The sequence below is a fragment of the Lynx rufus genome, unplaced genomic scaffold, assembly GCF_022079265.1.
Source record: "Lynx rufus isolate CCGP_SWC_20201006 ecotype Redwood Valley unplaced genomic scaffold, mLynRuf1.p SCAF_11, whole genome shotgun sequence".
Taxonomy (NCBI): domain Eukaryota; kingdom Metazoa; phylum Chordata; class Mammalia; order Carnivora; family Felidae; genus Lynx; species Lynx rufus.
The window spans coordinates 3,957,196-3,982,303 of NW_025814825.1; the positions used below are offsets into that span (position 1 = coordinate 3,957,196).

The 25,108-nt window shown below is 42.0% G+C and overlaps 1 protein-coding gene across 3 annotated transcripts in view; it reads right to left on the reverse strand.

The window, feature by feature from the left end:
- Window positions 1-1,410: 1,410 nt before the first annotated feature.
- The window catches only part of RHOBTB1 (Rho related BTB domain containing 1), a 124,656-nt gene continuing 100,958 nt past the window's right edge, over window positions 1,411-25,108 (reverse strand). For all 3 annotated transcript variants that reach the window (XM_047072819.1, XM_047072817.1, XM_047072818.1), the window contains 7 exons: window positions 21,956-22,141; window positions 17,781-18,760; window positions 15,842-15,960; window positions 9,854-10,004; window positions 6,704-6,792; window positions 3,856-3,961; window positions 1,411-3,335 (listed from right to left, as the gene is read on the reverse strand). In XM_047072819.1, the coding sequence (XP_046928775.1) occupies window positions 3,166-3,335; window positions 3,856-3,961; window positions 6,704-6,792; window positions 9,854-10,004; window positions 15,842-15,960; window positions 17,781-18,760; window positions 21,956-22,141 (1,801 nt within the window). In that variant the 3' untranslated portion in view covers window positions 1,411-3,165. The remainder of the gene's footprint in view (window positions 3,336-3,855; window positions 3,962-6,703; window positions 6,793-9,853; window positions 10,005-15,841; window positions 15,961-17,780; window positions 18,761-21,955; window positions 22,142-25,108) is intronic.

The following is a 25,108-nucleotide window of genomic DNA, read 5'->3' on the forward strand; positions in this document are numbered from 1 at the left end:
ACTCAGGATTCATTTTATTTTTTCCTCTGACTAGTAGAAGTCAATGTCACAGTGATGAAAACTGAATTTTGATAACTGATATACCATACAATGGAAACAAATGTGAAAAAAAAATCCTAGCAACACTGAATTCTTGCCTTTGAATGTCCATAAAGAAAATACTTGAGTTACCTCTGAACCAGTAGGATTTGTGGGTATTATAATGCCAATGTTGAAATCTTTGATGATTTGCCAGGCATTCCTCTGGGAGAAACTTAGATCAGTGCTTCCTATAGGTAGGACTTCATTGGTATATATTATGTAAATGGTGTCATGATATGGACTACCCACCTTTGAAAGGTGTGGGAAGGTGTTGGAAATCTCACTGTCTTTTCTCTGCAGTTATTTTGTATAGTTGTCAACTCCTTTCCATGGAGTTATAGGAGATATGCCACTCAGAAGAGTGCTGTTATGAGATCTCATTGGAGAGCCTTCTTTCCTCTGAGTTTGGGTAGACATTATACTAACTAGAAGTCTAGAAATTGTTTACAGATTTTCCCATAGTCTTTCTTAGGTTTGCTTCTAAAGAAAATATTGATCTTCATAAGACCAAAATGTAACATTTCACTTAATTGCTGGAAGAATTGTCCAAACCCAGACTATAATAAATCCATTAGGGTAGAGACACCATTTCTTTTTTTCTTTACGTTTATTTATTTATTTTGAGAGAGACAGAGAGAGCACCAGCTGGGGAGGGGCAGAGAGAGAGAGAGAGAGAGAGAGAGAATCCCAAGCAGGCTCTGGCTGTCAGTACAGAGCCCAATGTGGGGCTTGATCTCACAAAACATGAGATCATGATCTGAGCTGAAATCAGGAGTTGGACGCTTAACTGACTGAGCCACCCAGGAGCCCCCAAACCATTTCTGCTTTTTCCAGTGCTCTGTCATGTCTAGTGACATAACTGTATTATCCAAGGACAAAGAGCCAGATCCCTCATTTGGCATTTGATTGTCTGCTGGCAATACCAAAAAGATGACGGTCATTAACATGCCTTGTTATGGAAGCACACACAGCCCCCATGACCCAGCACCTTTATCATTTTGACTTTTTTTTTTAAAGCTATTAAAATTATACACTTGATATTTTGGTAGTCCTTAAAAACAAAAAGGAGGCATTTTATAGCTAAACAGTTTTATTGGCTTTTTGTGAAATAAAAAACACGAAAACAAACCACCATGGTTAAAGGCCATAATCAGCATCAACCAAATGAACCAGCCACTTGGTTACAGTAGCTGATGACAAACACTAGTGGATATTATTGCTTATTCCCCAGGTTCATTTACATGTCCATTATATTTTGGCAAGATTACAATCACATGGGAGCTTTGGTTGTATAAATTCAACTCTGACCATTCACTAAAAACTCAACTGTTGCCATTTTATGGTGGGATATACGTCAAATCGTCCTGAGTCTTGACATTTATCCTCTCATTCTGTCTCCTTTCTCCTTCTGTTAATGCTTTACAGCCCCACTGACCAAAAGTTAAAGTAAAAGCATTTACAACCATCCATCTCTACTCTAGTGCCCTCTCCTTTGTCATGAGAGGGTGATGCATTTCTGGGCCTCTCCAAACTCTTGTATCTGGTGTGTATCCACTGCCAGTAAATAAATGTCCATCCGTAATCTGGATAGATTTTCAAATGCATATGGTTGTCAACACTGGGTTTAGACTCAACTCTCTTCTAACTTCTGACAACTAGAAAAAAAATCAACAGCCTTTAGCATCAGTAAGTTGACCTCTCAACAAAATAAGCCCTAGCCCCCGCCATACAACATCCCATGGCAAGTATGGAGCTGTCGCCTTAAAATGCTCTGTATGAGTGCTGTAACGTTTTAATGTACAGAGAAGCAATGATTGACTGCTTCTATAAAGCTCCCCTGCTCAATGCTTTCTATTTTAACACTGAAAACTCAGAATGACAAAGGGTCAGGACTAACTCACAATAGCACCATTTCCTAGACTCTTGGAATAAGATTCCTGTCTGCGTTGGAGAATGCAGGGACCTCAGACGACCCAGCCTCCAGCTTTGTGCTTTCATAGGCCCCGCTGAATCTCAGTAGGGGTGGGTGGTCTGCCTCAGCCTACTTCTACAGTGGCATGAATTTTCCCTGGGAAGAGTTAAAAATGCGTGTCTTACAAAGTGAAGTTGGCTGCAGGTGAGAGACCTGAGGAAGCCTGTTTCGGTTGGAAAGACGATGGGACAAAGTCTGGAGATCTTTCCCTCGCCCATCTCGATTCAAGTCATTAGAGAATCTGCATGCAGAAGCATGGCAAGATCAAGGAATACTGCGTGACACAAACCCGAACACAGCAATCCAAACACCAACACTCTTATGGTATCTTTTGTATTCAGGTCCACTGGTGGGTTTGCCCTGGATAATGCTGGGATTTAATAAGCCCTTCTAATGATTATAAAGATTATCCTCTTGAATCTGGACATTTTAAACAACAGAAGATTTGATATCACTGTATTTTACATGGCACATATAACCATATAATTACTAGCACTTACACGGCAAATATTGTAAATACACATTCTTGGAGTTGACTTGGTAATTATACCAATGTTATTCAGCAGAACAAAGATTAAACACTCTCTAACTTGCGCTTGGGGGAATTTCATTCCAACCCTTTACTTTACAACGAAAGGATAACCCTCTAATTATGTAATAATGCTTGGTGGTCATGTGGGCAGAGAATCACAGGGTGACTTCATGGTTAATTTGTGGCCTGTAAAATAAAGTAATACATAGTATTTTCATTTCAACAAAATACAAGAGACCATATAAAAATATTTTCCAATTTGGAATTTGAAACATGAAAGCTGGATTTTTTTTTCCTTTGTATAAAAACAAACGGAATAACGGACTAAAGTTTATTAAGCCTTCTAACAAAAAATATACATATAGGTTTAAGGAATGCAGTGAGCGTCAACTTCCCTTTTTGTCCAGGCTCATTGATGGGGAGGCTTGTGCTTTGATCCCAACAAAGATAAATGCACAAAAGTGGAGGAAGATCAGTGCCTGAAACCTGAACTACGACTTATCTCTAATAATAGGACTAATTTTACAGTAGTGCTTTTAAAAGTGTGTGTCAGATTACTGATTTTTGTTTCTCTTCCTCCTCAGGCGACTGCTGGAGATGAATTCCAGAAGCACCACTTCCGTCTCGAGTGATGTTTATTTAGTGCAATGTCTTCCTTCTCTCGTTCCCTTTTCACGCGCTGGTAGTGGTCTTCTTCCTTCAGGTACCACACAGGGGGCCAGCGGTGCCGCTCAAAGTATTCCTGGTTGTCTGATGAAGGAAAGATGAAGATGATAATACTCTTGGTTCATCGAATGCTTCTATATTCTAGGTTCTGTGCCTAATGCTTCTCATATATGCTCTCTTATGTATTCTCTCAACAGCCCGGTGTGTAGGACCATTTGCAGATAGTGACAGGCAAGTTTTGAGAGTTACCATCACTTGCCTGAAGTAGCCGGGCACAGAGAACCTGAACCCAGGACCGCCTACTTCAGAGTGTAGGCTTGGCCTTAGGCATGCCCCCCTAGACAAGGATGAGCAACAACCTCGGCAGGGTGTGCAGCAGGGAACCCCGATCCCCACTCCACCCAAATCCCTCAAGGATGAAGTTCTTCAAAGAGAATTCCCAACCCACAAGTCCTTGTGTCACGTCACATGCATGTGACTGCCAGCCAGTCACAAGGAATTCTCCATGAGCTGCCTGCTGCTCATGGACCTTCCCAAGGGCACAGAGGTAAATGCTTCGGTTGGAGGTGATGAGAGCCGGACACACAGGGACCCACAGTCTCACCTGCAGATTTCGATTTGATTTCCTTGCGGAACTTGGAACAAACGCTGTTGTAGTTGGTGCAGATGTGGTGCAAACACCAGGCGGCCAACTGGTGGGCGTTGTGGAACTACAGGGAAGTGACCAAAAAGGGGGGGGGGGTCAGACTCTGCTTTCTAAAGTGGGGCCACAAAGAATAGGAAGCCATGAGAGGGGTGAAAGAGATAAAGGGCCCGTGTGACTAATTCAGCAAACCTCTTGTTTTGACTACAATGTTTTGACTTTGGCCATGGTTCCAACGCCAGCCAAATATAGTGTTTGGCACACCCCTTCCTTGCCCCTGTGATAGGCGCACCGAAAATAATCACCATGCCAGATCAGGAGCTGAGAGCGTGCCTTATCTCCCAGCTTCCCCCATTGCTGGCCCACTCGCGACAAATGACCGAGGCCTCAGGAAGGTGCCAGCCAGCAGTGGAGCAGGGACACCAACTCTGTTTAGGGAAGCCTAGGCCATGGAGCACTCTGTGTCGCATGTCAGAGCTCAACTTGCTGGGGCCAAAGATCTGAAAGAGGAGACTGCAGAATGTGTAACTGTCCTATACCTGTCCTTTAGTTACCTGAGAAGAGGGGGTGGTGTGGGCAGGGTGGCAGGGAGTCGACACTCACAGCATCTCCTTTCTGAGCAGGTGCCTGGGGAGGTAGCAGCTGAGGGAGCTGTGATCAGAACAGACTTTGTGCTCAAAGATCGACAGTCACCTCCCCATTTCTCCCCAAATTTGGCAGGTCTACTCCACACCTCACACTCTGTCAACATCTTTCTCAGACATCCATTCAGTTTGTTGGTCCTGAGGTTTCTTTGATTGGGTGAAGCCCCGAAAGTGACAGGGTGCTTCCTCTCTACCCACGTCTCTACCGTGAACAAAGGCCCAGAAGAAAGGCGAAGTCCTCAGAAAATAACTCAAGAAATTCTGAGAATTGCAACCCCAACATTATAGACAATTTTGGCTGATGCTTCCAACTTCTCCTGATAATCAGGTTTCTTTCGGAAAGTAAGATTAGGGCACTGGTGTCCTGGAGTTGGCCTGCACCCGCCCAAGGGAGTCAGTTGTGCCTATTTCTTCCCTACTCTGAGTTCAGCAATTTCACGTTGTTAAGGTGGGGGGATTTACACCATGGAAACTGGAAAATGCAACAACAGATCAGGGTCTCACCTGTCCCCAGGCTCATTGTGAAACAAGCCCAGCATGCCACTAGGCTAGGGTATAATGAATGAGCTAAGATATGGAAGACGCCATCCTCAACTCTTCCTGCCAACGCATGTCAGGGCAGGGACACAGAGCAAATCAACACAACTGCAAATCATTACCTCAAGTGGCCTCGCCCTATATGGAATTCTGGGTCATTTCATTTTTCTCCAGGAGGAGTATTTACTGGAGAGAGCACAAATTGTAAACTATGCTCCAGACCTGTTTCAAAAGACCTCAGATTCCAAGTATGGACAACCAGTTAAAAAAAATTTTTTTTAACATTTTATTTTTGAGAGACAGAGAGAGACAGAGCGTGAGCAGGGGAGAGGCAGAGAGAGGGTAAGACACAGAATCCGAAGCAGGATCCAGGCTCTGAGCTGTCAGCACAGACCTTGATGCGGGGCTCCAATCCACAAACTGTGAGGTCATGACCTGAGCCGAGGTTGACCCCTGGCCTACTGAGCCACCCAGGCACCCCTGGTTTTGATGGGAGCTTGCTAATCCTACTGCAACAGATGTCTGTTCTTGGTTTTAATTGTAACCTCTACTAGGCTGTGTTTCCCATTGGATTTTAGTAATTCATGCTTCTATTTCTCTCACTGCCTATGATTGCCCCATACCATTTGTAGCCACATGTCCTTTTGTCTAGGGTGGTGTCTGATATGTGGGGAGGAAATAAAAATACTTGTTGCATGGTAAGTTACAATGAGCAGGTTGCTGTAAAGTCCTCTTCTGCCTTTTCCCCTTGGGAATCCCAGCCATCTCGGCCTGCTACTTCCTCCCCCCTTCTCCCTGAAACCACTTCCTCTCCCTTAACTGAGAAGGATCTAAGACTTAGTAAACCACCGCCCTAACACAGAAAGGGAGCGAAAACCAAAGCCAGTGGGCTGAACAAAGGACTGAAGAATTTTTTCTTAGTTCCTCCGTAAACTCATTGTCAGTGAAGTCTATGCCAGGGAGTAAGCATCCCGCATGGGTGCCTTGTATTGTGAGAGGGCTTCTACTCTTCACTGCTTTTTCTTGGACATTCTTTCCCACTTGATTCTCAAAATAATCTGTAAGGTTGACAGGATGATAAGGAAACTGAGGCAGAGTTTAGCTTTGTGCCTTGAGTAAGTTATGCATGACAAAGCTGGAGCTGGATCTTGGGTCCTCGCTGGAAGAGTGCAAGTGTGTACTGGGATTATGGAATCACAATATTGATATTAACAAATACTGATTTTGGAAAACCCCAGGAGAGCTGCAGTAAGATGTAGGGCATTACAGGGCTTCGTGGAGTTCTAGAAACTGTCTGATCTTGGCCAATATGTGTCCAAGAATTCAAACAAGGAGAGACAAAACCTTCCCCTATCATGCCCCACGTTGTTCTCCCACATGTGAAGCTGGTGCCTCGGGGGACAATGGGGCTGGTGTGGGGCAGGGTCCTTGTTGTTTTCTCAAACGAAGCCCAGCAGGGTGAATGGTGCATGAAACGTGAAACTCTCAGATCTTCTCAGTGTACACAGGGCCCTCTGTGACTCAGTGGTGACATCTTTATTTAGACAGATGCAACAGCGGAATGTTTTATCAGCATTAAATGAACTGGTTGAACACACTGAAAAGGTGAAAGGCAAACTGTTACAGACCTGGGCCAGTTCCAAATAAGAGAGCACTTCCCCGTCGATGCCCACGCCGCTCATTGCGGCTTTCGTCAGCTCCTGAACAGCATACTGCTCTGGGGAAGAGACAGAACGGGAGAAAGTTGAACCATACCCTGTAAGCCAGACATCTCGCCTAGGGGGTCTGGTCTGGGACCACCTAACTGGAGAGGAAGTATGGGACAGAGCTCTGGTAGCCATCTGAACTCAGCTCAGGGTAGCCTGTCAGCATGGGGAATTCTGGTCTCCAGCCACTGTACCAACAACTGTGGGACACTCGTTTGCACTTCTGAAATAGCCAGAGTTCTCCAGACCTTTGCTGTCCAGTATGGTAACTACCGGCCACATGAGACAAGTTCAACTTAAATTAAAATTAACTAAAATTAAAAATTCACACCCTCAGTCACACTGAAGTGCTCAATAGCCACATGTATATTGGGCAAAACAGATGCAGAACATTTCCATCCCTGCAGAAAGTTCTATCGGATAGTTCTGCTCTGGAGAATCCAGCGCCTTCATAGAATCCTCTAGACTCTCTGCTATCTTCCTGTTTCACAGTTTCTCCACTCCTATCACTCCAATTCTCAACAGTCTCTGACAGTGGAGGGACTGAGTATCAGAGGAATGGATCCATATGGGGAATTAAAAATTTGAATGCCTATGTCTGTCTCAACAGCTGAAGATGGGTAACATCTTTATTGCTCAGCTTCTTAGAGTCTAAAGACTGGGGAGACCTTCACCCAGAGGTAACAAAAATATGGTTGGGAGAGCCACTTAAGCCTGGGAGCTGCATCCAAGGCTTGAAGCTGAATTGGAATAGTGGTTCTGAGACTGAACTGTCTTTGCCTCTGTTTGGGGCCATCACCTGCATTTGGGATTGACCTGTGTGGGTACAATCTAGGCTCCCATTTCTAGCTCCTTGATGTCAAGGTGCTTTTTTCATCTCTAGCCACTGCATCTATTCTTCTAGCCCAATAAACTGTCTTAATCATGCTTACCTTCTGTTCTGGCTCTAAGTACGTCTTAGTCAACATGCCTCTATCTGGTGAATACGAGATCTATGTTTGAATGGTTTCTTTGGCACAATCTTCCTTGGCTGGACTGACAAAGAACTATTTGGGACTAAATTTTCCAAAGAAGTCATTGGACTTTTTAATTTCAAGTTAATAGCAACATTTCTTGACATTCCTTTAACATGTAGGTTTGCAAAGCATTTTCACGCCACAAACTGATTTAAAAAAAAAAAAAAAACATGTTCTAAACACTCTGTACTAACCAAACACTATAAATGATTAAGGGAATTTTCTTAGGAAGCTCTATATTAATCATAATAGTAATGATAGCATTTAATAACAAAAGGAAAGATGCACAGAAGTCTGTCGTTTACCCGAGAAGCTCTCTTTGATTCAGTTCCTTTCACGGAGAAGTCAGTCCCATGTTTTCATCACCATACTTAATATTTAAGCAGAAATGGCATTATTTTAAGATTAATCACAAACCTTCTTCAGCATATCTGGCTCCAAATTGGTTTTGACTATTTAAAAAAAAAATCAGTTCATCCTCAGAGGATAAATACTTGTAAAAACTGGATAGTCAAATGGATCAGAATCTCTACCTCTGAAAAAAGGAACTGCTTCCTGCAGCCTACTAGAGTTAGCATTTAAAAAATAAGTACACTCTGGGTGTACTGGTTAAAAATAGTTTTTAAAAAATCAAATAGCAATGCTTCAACAATCTCTTTCTTTCTTTCCAGTGGGGGAAGAAGCAAGGCAAGGAGGACTTTGATCTCCTGGTAGAAACCTGGAGTCCAGAGGAATACATTTTCTTTTCTAAAGACACTGCCAGAAAGTCAAGTGCAGATAAGACCAGTTAGTTTGTTCTGACATTCGTTTTCATTCACTTAATGATTCAACAGGTATTTACTGGGAAGCTAATATGCTCAGGCACTTTTCCGCATGAGGGGGACAGGCAGGCCAATGTATGAAACTGGCACTATTTCTGCTTTCACGATTAACAGGCATCAGCTAACGTAGTGACAAACACCCAGATTGCTAACTGACACCTGCAGTGAATGAAGCTGAAGGTTTACATTTAAAAAAAAAGGTATGTGAATATATATATCCTATTTAGACCTGTTTCAGCTTACCAGCCGAACAAATCCAGAAATGACACATAGATTTTGAGAAGTGAAGCCAAGTCCCCCTTTTTTCTTTCTCCCAAAATGCTCTTGACAATGTCAGAACATTTTCTAAAATAGCTTTAAAAAAAAAAAAAACACTTACATAATGCTTACTAGGTGCCAGACACTGTTCTGAGAACTTTATATATATATCTTAACTCCTTAATCTTCGTAACAACTCTACAGTAGAATAACATGGTCCCCATTCCAAAGAGAGAGAAAGCGGAGACACAGTGGTTAAGTGTGAAGTCATCTAGCCAGGAAATGGTGGAGTCAGGATCTGAGCCCGAGAAATCTGGCTCTGTAGCCTATGTTCTTAGCCACTGCCTCCTACTGCCTCTTTCTTAGAGACTGTGTCTGAGCACACATTATGGGGATAATATGGACACAATAGTTTTATTTCAAATTCCATGGTCCACAAATGAGGCAGAGTGCATAGAGCATCGGTCTCAAGAGCAGGGATCATGCATTACTCATCTTGATAACTGCATCACCCAACAGGGCCTAGCACAAAGTAGGTGCTTAAGAAAATATTTGTGGGGGCGCCTGGGTGGCGCAGTCGGTTAAGCGTCCGACTTCAGCCAGGTCACGATCTTGCGGTCTGTGAGTTCGAGCCCCGCATCGGGCTCTGGGCTGATGGCTCAGAGCCTGGAGCCTGTTTCCGATTCTGTGTCTCCCTCTCTCTCTGCCCCTCGCCCATTCATGCTCTGTCTCTCTCTGTCCCAAAAATAAATAAACGTTGAAAAAAAAAATTAAAAAAAAAAAAAAAAGAAAATATTTGTGGAATTGAATTGGGCTGTCTGATACATCTGATCAATTCCCACCACCCTGAACAAGACAGTCTTATGTTGGGTGATACAAAATTAATTTTTATTCCCTGGAAACGTTATTTTTGTTTAAGTGTAATTTTGACAAGCCCGACAGTCAGACGTTGCATGGCCCCCAGTCATCGGCCTTACCTGCAAGTGCAACCAAGTGTGGCAGGCAAAATCTGTTTGCCAAGGCAATTAATTCCAGTGGGTCCAGGTCCAAGTTAGGTGACAACTGCTTGGTATAAAGATAATCCAATACTGCTTGCATTGACATCTTGTTTATGTTCGGGAGATACACCTGAAACGTTATTTAAAAAGCTAAGTTCTGCTGAAGAAAGCAGTGGGTACATTTTCAGGCTACACTGCTTATAAATATCCCAACTGCACGATTTGATATTGGCAAGTCTGGGACACTTGCTTTGAGGCTGTGTATAGAAGTCATTCACTATTTACTGCTTTACACATAACAGTGTGATTTGTAGATGACAAAAGAGTGGGGCTGCCTGACAAAGCCTGATTTGGAATTTTTAAATGGCTATTTGGACTTATAAATCAGACAAATGGGCTGTAAATGTATGATGACATTATGGGCTCTCTTTGCCAAGTACCTTATAATACTCTATTGTGGGGAAAGAAATCTCCTAGCGACATGACAGGTGTTGGGGGGAGCTGCACACCACACTGTTGCTGACACACGATAGAGCCCAGCTCTCTAAGATGTCAAAACAGAGGATGAGGAACCACCTAGTTGCCACAGTGACTGGCTCGATTCCAACGTTCTATCGATAGCGGCTAACACAATATACACACTTCATTGTTTTTCCTATGACACGACCGCATAGATTCAAAATTATCGGAACATTATCAGGTATCAGTAGATTCAGAGAACCCAGAGAAATCCTTACCTGGGACATCTGGGGAATAGTTGGTTGGGCATCTTCTTTGTAGGATTTACCTAATCTGTCTCCTGAGTACCTGTAGTTGTTGCTAATATTAATATATGCTGGAGTTCACTAGAGAACCAAGGCATGGATCAATGAGGATGCACACTGCTGGGCAGCATAGAGACTCTAAGTAACTCTACAAGATGGACCCCGGCACAGTACAGAACAGTACCATTGGTATTAGCTACTGGAATAATAATGATAAAAATTGAAGGCTTCTTATACACAAGGTACTGTGATCTACTCTGATCCTTATATCCTCCCCAGGAAGAAGAGACTATTATTTTTGCCATTTTACAGGTATGGAAATTGAGGCTCAGGGAGGTTAAGTCCCAAATCCAAGGTCACAGAGCTAGTCAGTGTCTGGGATTTGAACTTAGGGAGCATAATTTTAAGGTCTGTGGTCAGAGCCACTGTGCAGTACAAGAAAGCCTTCACGGCAAGGAAGCAAAGGTTTGTTTGGCTCACAGTATAATAAAGTACTGTATTTCACTAACAGTTTTTAAGAATCAGATTTTAAGTTGAGAAGGATAAACAGTTATAAACTTCTGATTTCTGGTGCTTAGCAAACCTCTATATACCACAGAAAGATGATTACATCTCTATTATACATCTAATCTCTCCCTCCTTCTCTCTCTCTCCACAATCTACATGGGTCTCATGGTCAATGCATTCTAGTGTTGTGGTTCCAGAATCATTTAAGCTATCTCAGCCTTCTATGTCATTCTCCTGCATGGCCACCAGCCACCTCAGACAGGGACTGTCCTTTCAGACAGAGCTTTCTCTTTATGTATCAGAGGGAAGGCCCAAAGAACTTCCCAGAAATAGTAAGAAAATTCCACACACACCCCCTTTCAGACATAGTCAATGAAAACAATTATGATTTGGTAAATAAGCTGTATGGGTCACTACCATCAAGGATTTGACAAAGGTCTTCATTTCAAGTTTCTAGGCAACCTCTACAGTAGATAGAACCTGGCAAGTAGACACTGTTACTGGTGTGATTTTAAAATAAAGAAGCTGTTGTATTGTAATTAATTCCTATTCCAGTGAATCTAATATCAGTTGTACCTGTGCATATGCTTACATACATATACGTTTATGTACACATGCATTTATCTTATGCAGATCGTGTTTGGATTAGTACAATTTTATACATAATTGAAGGTTAAGTTGTGAAACTTTAAAATTTGGACCATTTTGGTAGTGAAGGTATGTACATTTTACAAAGTCCTAAGTGTGATAAAGTGTTAGTGATCATAAATATAAAAAGTCGCAGAGCTTTCTGTGAAAACCTGCTCTCTCAGCTACGGGGAGGTCTGCTGTTTTGAAAACAATGTCTTAGATGCCAGGGCAAGAGGCTGGGAAAGGCCTGGGGGTTTGTCACTAAAATGAGTGTGACCTTTGACTAATCATTCTCCCTCTCTGATCCTCGGTTTCCTCATCTGTTACATGGGAGAGATTTGGAAGAGGTGATAACCTTCAGCTTTTTCTTCTTCACGGAGACTCTGGATTTGGAAGATATTCATATTACCTTAGCATTTTTTGTTAAGACTGTGTTCTAAGTCATGACAAAATGAACATCCTAAGTGAAAAGAAATTATTTCTAGCAACAAGAGATGACAGATTCCTGTAAGGAGCCCTGCCCCAATACTTTCAATGTCTTTGGAGTGTTCTGACATTTGATGAAAAAAATTTTTTTTAACGTTTATTTATTTTTGAGACTGAGAGAGAGAGATAGAGAGAGAGAGAGAGAGAGAGAGAGATTGTATGTGGGGGAGGGGCAGAGTGAGAATGACACAGACAATCCACAGCAGGCTCCAGGCTCCAAGCTGTCAGCACAGAGCCCGATGCAGGGCTTGAACTTACAAGCCTCAAGATCATGACCTGAGCCGAAGTTGGAAGCTCAACCAACTGAGCCCCCCAGCTGCCCCTGGAGTGTTCTGACATTTATCATCATCTGTGGCTTGCTTTTTCCTTCTTGTGTAACATAAGGCAAACAATTTTTTGAAGTGATGGCTTTTTTTGGGCAAATAATGTTAAGGACCGTTAGAGCAAATGAAAACAAACGAAAAACACGTTTAGAACACACACCATTCTCATGTTTCTTTTTTTTTAAGCCCGTTTCTGTCATTTCAACATTTATGTTTAACTGCATAACAATGGAGAGACTACTTTATAGAACTTTAAAAACAATATAAATGAAGCTATATAAGAAATGGAATTAAGAATTTTGCATCCTACCTGCTGGACATAGCTTAGAAGAAATAAGAGTCAGCAAAGAGACTCTAATGCTATCCTAAACTACGTCTCTTATTCCAGTTTCGTTGGTTTAAAATTTTAATTGCAAAGATCAGCTCAGACTATTAGGCTTATAATTAGAGACAGTCTCACAGAGGATGAGAAAGTTTTCCAGATTCAGAGCATTGCTTACTATAATTCAGGCATGCATTTTTAATGAACCACTTGCTGAGCACCTCTGGGGAGAGAATTATGCTTACTGCTACATTAAAAGTAATGAGAAAAATAGAAGTAAAATACAATGTCTTCTTAAATATTAAATGACAAAAAATGTTAAAGTAATGTCAATGGGTATATCTTATTCCTTTCTGGATATGTATGAGAATTCTGTTAATGCCAAAAAGAAAGAAAGACTGAATTTTGAGGTTCGGGAAGTCAGGTTTTCACAGGACAATAAAGAGTTAAAAGGTGGCCTACAAAGGACAGATCCCAAGTCATGGAATATTTACTGAGCATTTAACTGATGTTCCTCCCTCCCCGTGACCCGTCCACCACACTTGGCTGGTTTAGGAAGTGTGGAACTGGGGTTTTTTTAACTTGGGGCTTTCAGGGGACAAAGACTTTCAATTACTCATGGAAAGAATTTAACAAGGATCCTCCAGGACAATGGTCACCGACATTTCTTGAGCTTTCATATGTTCCAAGCACCAAATTCCATGTTTTACACATGTACTCTCATGACTTATCTGCCCTCTGAAGAAGGTTCTCTTGTTATCCCCATATTAAAGATGAGGACACAGGTTTGGAGAGGGCCGGTCGCTTTCCCAAGGTCAAACTGAGACTAGAGTTCAAACTATATAACCATTATAGTCTACTCTGGAAATCAAGAGAAGGGGCAGATGAGGGCACACATGTCAACAGCTCATGGCATTCCTGATTCACTGGCTAAAGGAATTTGGCACAGACCTCCTGTTGCTTGGGTCCATGGTCTCTGTCTTCTAAGCTGGGTAGAAGCCATCCATACCTATTAGCCTCAGCTATCGTTCTAAGTGGCAAATGACCTAGTCTTTCTAAGAGGTAGTGCTAAACAGGTGGCCCCCTCCAAGAGAGGCTGTTAACCATAGACGAGTGCATTCATGTTCACTGCCAAGTTTTTGTTTTGGTCACCTCTCCTGCCCATTTTAATCTGGAGACGATTACAGTCCATTCTGGGAAGGGATAAAGGGGATTAGCATTTGTGAGGTCAGCTCTGACAGTGTCTCTTTGTGCCTGGGTTCCTGACCTTGATCAAGTTCTCTGCTGGGTCAGTAGCAGGTGCTCTGCCGCACAATCAGCACACATTTCAGTGAGCTGGATACATAAGGGAAGCAAGCCTCCGGGCTCCTCATCTCTGGAGATGACTGGAGCCGGTGAAGTGCCATTCATATGAAGCCTTATTAATCGGTGGCTTCCCCAAATTTTCTTGGAAGTGAGAGTGAAAGAATATGAACATGACCGACATCAAAATAACACTAATGGCAGCGACCATTTACTTAATGCTCATGAGGATCTGCGAGTGTTGACTTTTGCGCTTCACCACCACACTGTGGCTATTATCCTGCTTTCCAGAGAGGGAGGATGCTCAGGGCCACACAGCTTATACGTGGAGGAGCTGAGATTCAAGCCCTGTGCCCTTCACTGGGCGGCCTCTACCACACTGGCGTAGTTTCAGTGACATGGCTCGGAAACATCTTTGGTGGCACAGGAAAGACTTCACTACTCACAGCTGCAGACCTCCGGGCTTATAAAGGCCGGCAGACAGCTAGCGAGGTCATCAGAACAATCCTAACATTTCTCCTCCCCCCACAGCAGACAGCCTTTTGCTGGGAGTTGGTTTAGGAGCAGCTGCAGTTTGTTCTGAAAGCGGGAGGTGGCCTAGTGACCTCCTCTGCCCCAGCCATCCCTGCTTGTGAGGCCGTGACTCTGCTTCCCTACTTGGGGATGCAAATGCAGGCTCCCGGGTCACTGTGGGAGTGCTCAGATTTCTGGTGTGAGTGCCCCTTTCGAGAAGTTAGCTCTTGTTTTCTCTATTTCTTTTAAAAGTGTGGAGAGATGCTGAGATCAGCAAAGCGAGCCTCTTAGGACAATAAACTTGATGGGGTGTCCCCCTTTAAAAAAAAGATGGTTAAAAAATACTTTCAGAACTCAACAAAAATGCTTGCTCTTCTAGACTAAAGTTAGAAGTGCTTGAATGGAATTTTTCTTTCTTTTCCAACAGGGTTTGTAAAAAGATGAACACAGAATGGTTTCAAGATACTGCTTATTCTGCTCTAAGAATATCTTTTATTCGGAGATAGGGCCAGCGTCTGAGAAGTGACTCAGTGGCTTCCACTAGACCTAAGCATTGACAGCGGTGTGTTCAGAGGAATGACCATTTGCTCCATTACTGTCTTCCTCCAGTTAACAAAGGCTTGGAGAAGACGAGTCGGGGCAGTGCCTCGGGGGATGCTGTAGCTCAAGGAGATGTCGAGGGCCATCCAGTGCACCACTCATGGTGCAGATGAGAAGACAGGGGCACAAGGGTGTGGCTTCTCAAGGGCCGTCATCTGGTTGGGGGCTCAGCTGAGCCCAGGATGCGGGTAAGCGAAGAAACTTTTCACCACCCCGAACTTCTGGAAGACAGACTGCCCCAATTGCATGTGAGTTTGATAGTGTCTTACTTGGTGACATTTGAAAAAAGTATAGCTGATCATGTTTTACAAATGACAGCAGTGACCATAAAAGGGTGATGCGCAGGTACCACTCAGGTGCTCACACACCACGAGTGAACAGCGGACCATGGCTCCCCATAACAGCAAAATTAAGAAGAGGGTGACCTCCATGGAAGCAGTTGAAGAGCTGAAGTCATCTGGTTAACCAAACACACACACAGTCATAAAGATACTACTTAGGCTTCTCGGAAGGCACATACCTCACTGTTGGCGCTTTCCACAAACGAGCCCCCAAACATGGCAGCCATCCACTTGCAGCTACAGATCAGCAACGGTTTGTGGGCACTGATGGCTCCATCATCCAACCTGAATGTCACATCTGCCCAAAGATCGAAGAAACATAACCATGAGCCAGCTTTGCTGAGAGTTCAACCCACAGTCACCAACCTCCGTCTCTTACTCTCTTTTCTGTGTCTCTACTTAGTGATTTGGTATCAACCACCACACCCAGATCCCTCTATGTCATCCAAGGATTGAGGAGTAAGTATATAAGATGACACATGAGATCACGATACAAATTCTCTGAACCACATGGTAACATAAAGGAGAGGAATAGTTTTTCTCCCTTACTATGAAAAATTTCAAACATACGGAACAGTGGAAGAAACAGTACAATGATAACTCATTTATCACACTGTTAACATTTTGCCATGTTTGCTTTAACTATGGGTGAATGAGTATGTGTGTGTGTATACGTAGTGAATATGTGTGTATGTGTATATATACATGTGTAAACATTTTTTTAAATGTTTATATTTATTTTTGAGACAGAGAGAGACAGAGCCTGAGTGTAGGAGGGGCAAAGAGAGAGAGAGACACAGAATCTGAAGCAGGCTCCAGGCTCTGAGCTGTCAGCACAGAGCCCAATGCGGCACTTGAACTCATCAACTGTGAGATCATGACTTGAGCGGAAGTCGGACACTTAACCAACTGAGCCACCCAGGTGCCCCTATGTGTGTAGACATTTTTAACAGCATGACACTTCTAACTACTTTATCAAGAGTTTTCTAAAAATAAGAATATACTTCTAGATAATCATATCATTATTACTCCTAAGAAAATTAGTAGTATCATCGTCTAGTTCATACTCAAAATTTTCCAATTATCTCTAAATTGTATTTATAGGTTTTTTTTTTTTTTAAAGACAATCCAGTTGAAGTTCCATGTTGTATTTGGTCATTATGCCTTTGCATTAAGGGGAGGGCGATTCAATCCATTTCACTTAAGGTCCATTGTTTACTGCAGGTTTGTAACATTTCTTTTCATGATTGTTTCTATTTCATGATGGTCAATGTTTCAAGTAAATATTATTCATAAGTTTTAAAATTAATGAACAGACTCAGTAATCAATTACTGAATGTATAGTACTAAATATGTACTACCAAGGCATTATGAAAGATAAAGACAAAATGGAAGTATCCATGTAAATAAAAGTCAGGAAGTCAAATTTTAACAATGAAATACACACACACACACACACACACACACTCACACACACAGAAGGCTATTTCAGAACTTAGTAGAAACAAACAAGCAATTATGTGAGGACACTGTGGTCAGCATACAGCACAGTTATCAAGGATAAAGAAGAGGCAAGAGAAATAGAGAAGTGTAGGGTGGTAGAGTGCGAGAAAGGATAGGGAGGGGGAAATGGACAGATGAGGCACCCTTGATACGAAGGCAAAGGGTTGCCAAAATCACCTCAAGGATTTCAAGGCCAAAAGGTCAGTGGAGAGCAGATGTGGTCAGGGAAGGGAGCCTGAAGGAGCTGAACATCAAGCTGACTTGCTCTGGCTCTGGTGCAGGCTCAGGAGGAATGTGACCTAACTGAGAAGCGCCGTGAGGGTACTTTAGAGGGCAGCTTGCGTGCAAATGCTGGCTCTACCATTTACTACTGTACAACCTGGAGGCAATATGCCTAACCTCCCTGTCAATTTCCCCATCTTCAAAATGGAATAGTATTTGGCCCATTAGTCTGATAAGAATTAAATAGATGGATACATGCAAACTAGAAGGTTATATAAAAAAATAAGCATGGACACATGTTAGTGCTGGTTACTCTCTTGCCTATTTGGGAACAGCTAATGTTTGATAAATCACAACCAAAGGGATCGATGACTTTACCATTGGACCCCTCACCTGAGAACGACCCTTTGCTGAGGCACTCTTTTATCCGATTGGCCTTCCTGACATGAAATGCTTTTGTAATCTCCTGGTTCATGAAGGCTTCCTTGTTCATGATGTTTTCCACCATCATCCTCAAATCAAACATCTCCAGAACCTCTGCGATCTGAGCCAGGCCCACCAAGTCCTTTTCCTTTTCATCCAGTTGTCCCGTATAAAGAAACTGGAGCAGGGTCCGGAAAGGGCCTGGCTGGACGGAGGAGTCCATCCTGACCACAGTGACAGGGCCCACGCGCTTTGAAACGGGATTGGCTTGCATTTCCTTGTGCATGCCAAGGAACCCCTTGCTCCAGCCTGATAAGGTCTGTGTCTCCAGAGTCGAGCTCTCGCCTTCCAGAGCCAGACTCTCCTGCTGGGACAGGTTCTGGCTCGAGGCCTTCCACTGATTGGCCTGAGGTGTCCTTGGCGTTCCTTCCTCCCACTCCTCGTCTGGGTCAAGGCTCAATGCCCGCCCCTGGCAATCCCTGCTCTGCTTCTCTTTCTCACCAGCTCCTTCGCTCCAATTTGGGGTTTCTTCACATTCCATTAAAAAAAGATCATAAAATTTGGAAGAGGAGGTAGCGAGGTAAATTCGATGTGCAAAGATGTGCTCTTGGTCCTGAAGGATGAACAGGACGTCGGCACACAGAGGATTGTCCAGTAAACAGGCAGCTTCGCTTGTCCCCATAGAGGGACATTCTGGAACCTTGATGACCGGCGGAGGGGCTTTTGGAGGTAGGAATGGTGCCTGAAGTAAAGGCTTCTGGACTTTCTTTAGGTGGGATTTCCAGAACTGCAGGTGTCGGCGGGAAATCAGCGCTGCTCGGATCGCATTGTCAAACACGTCCTTGATTCCGAACTGGTCAAACACGCTTGTCTCATAGTACGGTATGCCCAGCTCCTTTGCAACCTCTCGGCCTTTTTCTGGGGGCAGAATATCCCCTCTCTTTATGGGCCTAAAATGGAGTATTTAAAAAAAAATTATAATCAGCCTTATTTTAGGGAAAAAAAAATGGTAACAAGGGCCTATCAAAGCACCTAATAGAATTGTGCCTTTAAAGTCCTTATTCAGACTTTTAATAAGGCTCTTGAAAAATCGATCTACCTCAAGCTTTCCAAATATAAAGGACTCAGGCCTGCAGGGGAAAAAATGCTTTCAGGAGTAACTATAATAACTGAAGTATTGGCCATTTGCTTGCTATTTGATCCTGGGCAAGTTACTTAACCTTCTTAAGCCTTGGTTCTCCCAACTGTAAAATAGGAATAAGAATAATAAACACCTACATCTTAAAGGACTACTGAGAAGTTGAAATGAGATCATATGCTTAGCACGGTGCCTGGTCCACAGGGAGTGCCTGACAAATATTAGCTGTTACAACGATCACAACTGTGACGTCTGCACCTTCATCACCACGTTATGCTTACATTTTGCTTGATAACTTTACAGTGAATCCATATACCTTTTCTCACTTGAGCCTCACAAAAACCCTAGGGGTGTTATTCGCATGCCACCTCGTGAAGAAACCGAGGCAGAGAGTCTAAAGGGTTTGCTTCAGGTCACATTCGCAAGTTGAAGAGAGACCCCTGCCCAGCAGTTAAGAGTCTAGAAGCCCCTAGTCCTAGACTAGTTAAACGGTCCCCAACCAATAGCCAATTAAGTCTCTTGCATCAGATCTGTGCTTCTCCTTTCATGCCTAACTGCTTCTCTTCTCTTCTGCCTCTGCAGTCACGCCCTCAGCCTCTTTCACTTGGACTACGGCATTAGCCTCTGCACTGTCTTTCTTCAGACTCTCCACATTTCAGCCCACAGTTTCCACTGCTGCACGAAACATCCTTACATCACACAAGCATGACTTTCAGCTGTAATTCTTTTTAAAAATTTCCTCTGGTTCCACACAGCCCTTCAGGCTGGCACACAAGGCCCCTTTACATTCTAATCAAACCCAGGGAGGCCAGGCAGAATAGTGCTGTGACTATGGCATAGCATAGTAAAAGACAGGTTCCAGAACATAACTTTGTCGTTCCATTCTTCACAAACACACACTTGATGCTGAGACACACTCTTAGGAATTGATCTTCCTAAATAAATATTTGGCTTCCAAAATTGAAGGCAATGTGTGTGAAAGGCACTGGTCTTAGGAGAAATACAGTAATACTGGTTACAGTTTGGATCTGAAGCCCTGGACAGAGCACAAGGAAAAAAGGCAGGGTGTTGCAAAGGCAGAGGGAAGTGCAGGGAAGAAGACTTAACTTCAAAGTTTGCTTCTCTGGGCTTTTTGTGCTCCTTCTTCCTGGGACTGACTTGGAAATCACTAACTGGCAAAGTCTTCAAGACTGCGCTCAAATACCAGATCCTTCATGGGATCGGGACTGTCCCCTCTGCTGTCCTCTAGTGCTCTGTAACTCTCCTCCTGTCCTCCACACGTCTATGGTTGTGAGGCCTCATTATCTCAGCATATTCTTTTACACAGAAAGTTCTGGATGCCAGGGGCAGTCTCTCTTTCACTGTGAGTCCCCTTTCCCTCTATGTGGCTTCTAACATTCAATTCCTAGTCCATGCATTTAATAGAGGGACTGTGAAAACGACATGAAACATTTTCAGAAAATTTATCCAAAATGCAACAAGAACATCCGAAATTGTCTAAAGAAAATACTATTTGCTTTTGCTGTGAGAGTGTAAAAAGCTGTGTCTGTACAAAATTGCAACAAGCCTATCAGGCAAACATTGAAGGAAGGTATTAATATCAACACTTTTGGGAAAGCTATGCTCTCTGGCAAAAAATGTAGTTAAACATAATATATATATAAAGTTTTTTTTTTATGACAGGAAAATGGAAGGGGCATGGGCTTTAAAAAACTCTTACTTCCCCCTAATATTGGTATTCACATTTTATACAAGTAAAACAAATCCCCCCTCAGTTTTATTTTTAAAGTTGTGACATTTTAAAAAACATCTACTAGATGGAGCACCACTAGGGTGGCTCAGTCGGTTAAGCGTCCAACATCTGTGCAGGTCATGATCTCACGGTTCGTGGGTTTGAGCCCTGCATTGGGTGCTGCGCTGACAGCTCTGAGCTTCAGATTCTGTGTCTCCCTCTCTCTCTGCCCCTCCCTCACTCATGCTCTGTCTCTGTCTCTCTCTCAAAAAATAAATAAACATTAAAAAAAATTTAAAAACAATTACTAGTAACATTTAAATACCAGTGTTCCTGTTTTGCAACTATAGGTCCATATGATGTTTTAAAACTAGACACCACCATTTTGGGACTGAAATATTCTCAGAGGTTGGATTGGGGAAAACGAGAAGGTTAAAAACACTTGGATATGTGTATTTGCATGAACCTGATGTTCTGGGGGGCCAAGAACTGGGACTAGTGAATCTGAATATTCATTAACTTTATTAAACTAATCATAGTTTCAAGAATGACATTACTATGAGTAGCTACTATTTTGTTTAGTATTTTGCAAATTTCAAGGCACTTAAAAATTTTTTTGAAATGTTTACTTATTTTTGAGAGACAGAGACAGAGACAGAGTGTGAGTGGGGGAGGGACAGAGACACATGGAGACACAGAATCCAAACTAGGCTCCAGGCTCTGAGCAGTCAGCACAGAGCTCAATGCAGGGCTGGAACGTGGGGCTCAAACTCGTGTAGCCGAAGTCAGACGCTTAACTGACTGAGCCACCCAGGTGCCTCAAGGCACTTAAAAAAAATTATTTATTTATTTTGAGAAAGCACACGTGGGAGGGGCAGAGAGGGAAAGAGAGAATCCCAATCAGGCTCTGCACAGACAGTGCAACTCAGGGCTTGAACTCATGAACCATGAGATCATGACCTTAGCCAAAACCAAGAGTAGGTCGGTTAACTGACTGAGACACCCAGGTGCCCCCAAGACACTTTTATTCACACCAGGTTGCAATTATAAAATTCATTTCCAGAACGGGCCAACCAGTTTACAAAAATGGGTTCCTCACCTAAGAGGGGACGGTGAGCACGAGAAGGGTCAGTATTAACAAACTAACTTAAAGCATATGGCTGATTGATGGGGCCCCAGAACCACCGAAGAGCATAACCCTAGGCTACAGGGACATCTGTTACCTCTAAACTTTAATTTGGCCAGCACAGCAAAATACTGAGTCCCTTGGCTTACCTTGCTAAAGGGCGTCTGGCTCGATTAACAGCTTCAAGATCAGCATAGCGGAGATCTAGCTGGCAGCCAACTAGAACAACAGGTGTGCGAGGGCAAAAGTGCTTGATTTCTTGATACCACATGGTTTTCACATGATTTAGGGAATTGGGATTAGCAATCGAAAAACAGAGGACCACAACATCAGACCTAAAAGGAAATCACAAAAGAAGCTGTATTTCCATATAACTTTTTTTTTCTTTTATCATTATAGTTCCTCCCCTCCCCCATCCATCTAATGCCATATCATGTCACAATTAAAAAAAAAAAAAGGATAGTATAATACATCTCGGAGTCATGCAAACAGCCGGATAAGCCCCCACATCCCAGCACCAAACACAGCCCGAGTTCATTTTCATATTGCACTGCAGAACGCCTATGTATTAAAGTTTCCAAAGATGTTCTTTTACAATACAAATGACTACCCAAATTTGATTCAGTCCTGGAGCCACAACATGCTGAACTATTTCTGTTAATCACAAGAAATAGTTTCAAGATAAAATAAAATAATAAGAACTACCTTTTACCAGTTTAAACAGAAAGGTGATGATGACTCAACCCAATGAGATAAAGCAAACAGTTTAAACATTACTGAAAACATAACAGGTATTTGCTGTACAGGGTCAGCAAATACACAGAAGGATTTCTGCCCTTCTTCCCACTTAAGCACACATGTAGAGAGCACAACCACTTATCTGTTTCTGAAAAGAAAATGTCCTGAATTTGCAGGAATTTTGACTCTTTACTAGATATATGACGAGAAGGTAGTATTTAACAGAAAACTAGCAATAGTTAGATGGATGGGTAATAAGAGAATGTTGGAAGCAGATTTCTCAAATGGTATATATGACACAGCAGGTAAACGGGGAAAAGAAAAAGTATTTTACAGTCAATTTTGACATAAAGATCTTCTATTTTTACATAACAACTTACCATTTTAGAGGCCAAAGAACCGTTTCATAAAACGGTTGTTCAATTATGGTGTTTGACAGCTGCTAAAAGGTATCTTTAATAAGAATTATAAACCAATCATCTAGGTTAAAATATGCTGAATGGTGACTTTGAAAACATTGAGGCAAAAGAATATAAAGAACAGGAAAAATTATGCCCAAGGATTCAAGACTATCTTGCAGCTAAATTCAGAAATAAACTCTTACAATTTTATTAGATGTTAATTTATTGCCTTTATTGTTTATGTAATGAGAAGAATCAAGTCGATGAATCAAAACACCTTCTTTTTAAATCATTAATGAGCTTTTTCCCCCTACATATCAATGAAGACAAACAAATATATCCAGGCAACCATAAAATTTCTAAAAATAATCATTTGCAATGCAGAAAACTGCAGGGTGCTTACATTAAATGTAATTCACAAGTTGAGTCTTTAAATTTATACTCCAGGAAAACTGCATCAGACCATAGCAAGTAGAGGGGAAAATCCTGAGATTAAAATATTTACAAATTATAAAAGAGGACCTGGGACTCAAAGTAGATGAATGTATTAATCTGCAGGTTTAGAATGTCCTTGAAATAAAGATATTATCAGAGATTCATAGACACTGGAAAATATAATATGTGTAAAAATATGCATAAATATATAAATGAAAGGGAAGCCTGTCTTGTCGTTGGGATTCTGATTTAGTTAGTGGAATATTCTGTGCACAGCCTTACTTCTAATCAGCATAAATAACAGTACCCAGCAATGCTTTGAATTTTACATTTTTTAGGAGCTGAGTTTTCTATTATTCATAATCCTATTTGTATAGGATATCTGATACAGCTCTGCTATAAGCTTCATCCTGATCATAAAACAAAGCCACCGTGAATTTTGGCACAGTGAGATTAACATGGCAATATGTGAGGTTCAATACTGTAGAGGAAGAATTGAGGAATGTACCCAGCACCTAAATGTGGACTAGTATGTATATGCATAAAATTGTTCTAATTGGCGCCTATTTCCATATTGAAGCACATGGCTATAAAAGAAATATTCTCAGAGCTTAATTTATATGACAGACATGAAGCTAAATGTCAATTCTGTTATCTAATTTTATGATACAGCATGTGAGGTTTTGAAATCAGAGCTGGCTCGGTTGCCAAGGTTACGGTGATAACACTCAAGCCACTGAGCACACACGAGTTACTATTCAGTTGACCTGTAAACAAGTACAGACAGGACCTTGGGGGTTGGAAACAATGGAATCTCTTGATGATAATAGCATAATGCCGTCACCCAATACAGGTCCGGAGGGCCCGACTTCTAACTGTGTCGCAGCAATATCTAAATGCATGAAATGCTGTTGGATGGCTAGAAAAATAATTCCATGTTATGTAAATATTTTGCCTCAAAAGGATGATAGTTAAAGAGAAGAGGTTGCATTGAGCACAACACTACCTTTGAAGCTAAAATAACTTATTGAGTCAAAATTCTACTTGTATCCTTGGAATAAAGAAATTTTTTTCCTTTTTTTTTTTTCAATGCACAGTTAGGGGCTAAGAGAATATATCTCCATTACTTTACATTCAAAGCACTTAAGAAATAAGATCATATTTTACCTACCAACTTGCTTCAACGTCTTTGGTTTAACTGTTGTTGATCGAAATATGAATGCAAGTTAAGAAAACATTCTATATAAATTATAGAGGCCATTTTTCTGGCCTGCCCTAATAATGTAGTACCCTAACCCTGATTTTAACCAAAAGGCTGGGGAATCAGCAGATGTAGTGATACAGCTACAGAAAGATGCTGTTTTGACACATTGCTCCTTATTCTTTTCTCATTCTATATTCTTTTCTAATTCCTAATTCTTCACATAGCAGTATTCTCTGCTATATAAACACATATACAATCAAGTAACTATTTTGAGAACACTGCATATTCCCTGTAGATTTTTAGCCTCTTTTCTATCTAGTCAAGGAAGGCACAGGACCTGCAGCTAAGAATATCTCCCCCTTTAGGCAGAATTCCAAGGAACTAGAGCTATTAAATAACTTTTAATCAAAACATTCATTCCTGTGTGGAGACTGTTCAGTGTCTGACACAAGCTCGTGTTTAAAAATGCCATTCCTGTGGAAGATAAAAAGAAAAAGGCAGGTTCTAGCATTTCCACTTCCATT